Source organism: Triticum dicoccoides, chromosome 2A (assembly GCF_002162155.2).
Source record: "Triticum dicoccoides isolate Atlit2015 ecotype Zavitan chromosome 2A, WEW_v2.0, whole genome shotgun sequence".
Classification (NCBI taxonomy): domain Eukaryota; kingdom Viridiplantae; phylum Streptophyta; class Magnoliopsida; order Poales; family Poaceae; genus Triticum; species Triticum dicoccoides.
Genome location: NC_041382.1, coordinates 403,654,325 through 403,658,451, shown reverse-complemented (window position 1 = coordinate 403,658,451; position 4,127 = coordinate 403,654,325). Strand labels below are relative to the sequence as shown.

Genomic DNA, 4,127 nt, shown 5'->3' with positions numbered 1-4,127 from the left:
TTTATTTACTGTTATCGAGACTATAAGACCTTGTTGAACCTATTTGTTTTTTTAAAGGTGGCCGTATGCATCCTTCTAATGCAGAGGCCGGGTAGCCCCCCTTTTCGAAAAAAAACTATTGTTACTCTAAACAGCTTGTACCAACAATTATGCAAGCTGACAGAGATTGGTAAAAATCAAAGGCTATTATGGCGATCAGGCCATATGGCGACTCATCTAGAGTTGCTCTAAACAGCTTGTACCAACAATTATGCAAGCTAAAAGAGATTGGTAACAATCGAAGGCGGAGATAGCATCATTTTTATTTCTGAAAACAACATGGCTGTCCTTAAATCAATTTCTAGAGGAGAGAAATCGTAAATTCAGGCTGCAGAAACATTTTCATAGGGACCGAAAATTTTGGTGAAATTTCATTGAAACGCAGAGCATCAGCAAGAAATGGCAGCACTTGTAGTCATTCTCTGCCAGTTCGACGTCTATAAGAAAGAAAACCACGGTTATTTACACCAGATAAGCTCCATCTTCTAGATTGATAGTTCTCAGATAGTTTCTCTGCTGCTACTGTTTATCACCCACCCATGTAAAGAACTAGACATTGACCAAAAGAGAACTGGGAAAATAACATGATGTATTACGGTGACACGCTGTCGAGCCAAACAACGACTTGCTCTATGGATGGACGCTGCCGAGGGTCAGTGCTGATGCACCTGCATGCCGTTTCGAGAACAGACAGCAGCTGCTTCTCATGCTCTTTGCTCCAAATCAGCCTGTCGAAAATCTGCTCTTCCTTGTTCTCAGATTTCATCTGGAGTGCCCAGGAGACCAAGTCCCTGGATCCCTTGACTTTCGACACTTCCACGGGCCGTCTACCAGTGAGAAGCTCCAGCAAGACGACACCGAAGCTGTAGACGTCCCCTTTCGGGGTGGCGATCAGTGATTGGCTGTACTCAGGTGGTATGTAACCCAAGGTGCCAACTAGGTCAGTAGTCACATGAGTGTCATAGGGCTGTATTAGCCTTGCTAGCCCGAAATCAGCCAGGTGCGCCTCAAAGTTCTCGTTCAGAAGAATGTTGCTTGACTTCACGTCTCGGTGGATGATGTTCGGCTCGCAGTCCTTGTGCAAGTAAGCTAATCCCCTGGCTGAACCCTGAGCAATTTTGAGCCTTGACTCCCATTTCAGCATGTAATCGCCATCCGCTCTCTCGTGCAGCCAGTAGTCCAGGCTACTGTTCTCCATGTATGTGTAGATGAGCAACCTATCACTTCCATGGCGGCAGTAGCCTCTCAGCGTTACAAGATTCTTGTGCTGAGCCTGGGACAGCGCTTCCACCTCGGCACGGAACTCCCTCTCCATCTGCCCACAATCACCAGAAAGTCGCTTCACTGCCGCTTTTGTTCCGTCTGGGAGGTAGGCCTTGTACACGAGACCAAATCCACCACACCCTATAATGTTGGCTTGATCAAAGTTGTTAGTCGACCTAATGAGGTCACTAACAGTTAGCTCCTTGGCAGAATTCTGAAAGAACAGCACTGGCTTTGAGTAGGAATAATATGAATCATGACAAGCGCCCCCAGCGTCGTCTTCTTCATCGATAGCACTGGCCTCCGTTTTGGAAATGTTAACCAAAATAACACACAAAACTACTGCAAGTGCCAACCCCATGCAGACTGCCACTCCAAGTATTTTGTTTTTCCTGTTCCTGATGCTTGTTGCAGGCTGTATTTCATTGTTAACATTTGTTTCCCCAGACTGATTTAGGCTACAGGAAACTGACCTGCATAAACCAGGGTTGCCCTCAAAACTGGAGTTTGTGAAAGTGAAGAACTGCCCCCCATTGGGGATCGGCCCAACCAAATGATTGTGAGCCACACTGAACTTAGACAAGAAAGTGAGATCTGTCAGGGACGACGGAATCGATCCAGTGAGATTATTGGATGACAGATCAAGAACCTCCAAATTCTCCATCTTGGAGAGTGCATCAGGAATGCTCCCAGACATGAAGTTGTTGCTCAGATCCATCACATGCAGCTCCTTCAAATTTCCAAACTCAGGCCAGATGGTCCCATTCAGACCATTGTCATTCAAGAACAACGACGGTGGGAAATTCGAGAGCTGGTTATATTGCCGTCCGCTTGTGCTCCTGTTATGCTTCACATACAATGGCATGCTAGTGAATGCCATACCCTGAGAATTCCTGGCAGTCATAAGGCCCTTCAGCTGTGTCAAACTCTTGGGTACCTCGCCAACCAATGAATTGTTTGAGAGATCCAAGTAGCTCAAGTGGTCAAGCTCACCAATCCACGACGGGATGGTGCCAACCAATTGGTTCCAGGACAAATCAAGCACCTCCAATTTCTCGCACTGAGCCAGCCATTCCGGAACCCTCCCCCTTAGAGCACAATCGCCAAGAGCCAACACCTCCAGGCTGTTGAACCCCCCATTGCCATTTTCAGGCAGCTCCTCACCACCAAAATTCTTGGTGAGAATCAGTGTGGTGAGGTTTTCACACCGGCGCAGCACAGTAAGCGCCCCTGAGATGTTGTGCAAGCTGTTGTTGGACAAGGACAGCATGGAGAGCGACCTGAGACGGCCGTAATCCTCAGGCAATTGCCCCATCAATTTGTTCCTGGCAAGGCTGAGCGACTTGAGCTTATCGCAATCTGCCAAGCTAACTGGTAGTGTTCCATTCAGGTGGTTTGTTGCGAGGTCAACAGAAACAAGCACTGGCATACCAGAGAAGTTGACATGAGCAATCGGACCGGACAGGGAGTTGTTCCGGAGGTTGAGGTCGCGTAGGGACGACAGCGACGACAGCGACGGCGGTAGCAACCCTGAGAAGTCATTGGAGTGGGCAGTGAAATGCTCCAGCGACGTTAGGTCGCGGAACACGTCCGGGAGCCGGCCAGATAAGCGGTTCACGGATAAATCCAGCAGTGTGAGGTTTTTTAGCTCGCGGAGGCGCGAGCTCACCTGGCCGGCGAGCCCATTGGAGGCGAGGGAGAGCTTGTGCAGTCCGGCGAGGCCGAAGAGCGCGGCAGGGAGGGCGCCGGCAAAGGAGTTGGCGCCGAGGAAGAGCTCCTGGAGCGTGGCGGCGCAGGCCGGCGGGTTGGCTGACGAGGGGAGCGCGCCGGTGAGGCGGTTGGCGGAGAGGTCGAGCACCCGCAGGGCCGGCGCGCCGGCGCATAGGTCGGGCCCGAGCGCGCCGGAGAGAGAGTTATTGCTGGCATTGAAGGCAACCAGACCCGGGAGCGCGGAGAGGTCGGGGATCGAGTCGACGAGCAGATTCGCGGAGAGGTCGGCGGCTCGGAGGCCGGCGAGGCCCGCGACGGCGGATACGCCGCCGGAGAGCGCGTTGCGGCTGAGGTCGAGCTCCGCGAGCCGCGGGAGGCCGGCAAGGGCGTCCCCCGGGATGGGCCCCGCGAGCCCCCGCCCGGGGAGCCGAAGCGCCGTGACGCGGCCGCCGGCGCCGTCGCAGCGCACGCCTTCCCAGGCGCAGCAGGAGCCGCCGCGACCGGACCACGCGGCGCGGAGGAGAAGGTCCCCTCCGGCGGTGAGGTTCCCGGCGAAGGCCCGCAGCGCGCGGAGGTCGTCCGGGTGGCAGGCCGCCGCCGCCGCCCCGGCCGGCAAGAGAAGCGCGGACAGGGCCAGGAAGAGCATGGGCAGGGGCAGAAGGCAGCATTTCGCCATGGATTCAGCCTAGCAATTGCGAGAAGTCAGAGAGAAACCATCTGGGGAGGGGAGGGGAGGGGAGAAACGCTCGAGTGGTTCGAAGCAGAAGCAATTATGTGATGTGATGCGATGTGAGAGGAGAAAAACGCGGCGGAGTAGGCGTGAGTCGAGCCAGACTCCAAAGTCCACTCTCCACTCTACTCCACACTTCCACACACCCACCTCGGAGACAGCAGAAAGGCTTTGCGTCCCCGCTCCGTTTCTTCCTCTCTCTTCTCTGGGTGCGAGCTGGTAAACGGAAGAGGGGGATTGGCAGCAGCAGCAGTGCCCAGCCCATTAAAAACTACCGCATTCAAGCCAAGAGGACGAAACCAAAAGAGAGAGTAGAGCATTTTTTCGTTAAAGGATAGATTTTATTGACTTAAAATGAAACATCAAGAAGATACAGACACAAAGA

At 53.3% G+C, this 4,127-nt stretch overlaps 1 protein-coding gene across 1 annotated transcript; it reads right to left on the bottom strand.

Annotated features, from left to right (window-relative positions):
* Positions 1-460: 460 nt before the first annotated feature.
* LOC119354701 (phytosulfokine receptor 2-like) lies at positions 461-3,913 on the bottom strand. The gene has a single exon (XM_037621444.1). It carries the CDS (start codon positions 3,686-3,688, stop codon positions 632-634), a length of 3,057 nt encoding a protein of 1,018 aa, XP_037477341.1. The 5' UTR covers positions 3,689-3,913; the 3' UTR covers positions 461-631.
* Between the last annotated feature and the right edge of the window lie 214 nt (positions 3,914-4,127).

What these genes read in the sequence shown, in the direction of transcription:
- LOC119354701 (XM_037621444.1), bottom strand. Translation starts at nt 3,688, where the DNA reads ATGGCGAAATGCTGCCTTCTGCCCCTGCCCATGCTCTTCCTGGCCCTG.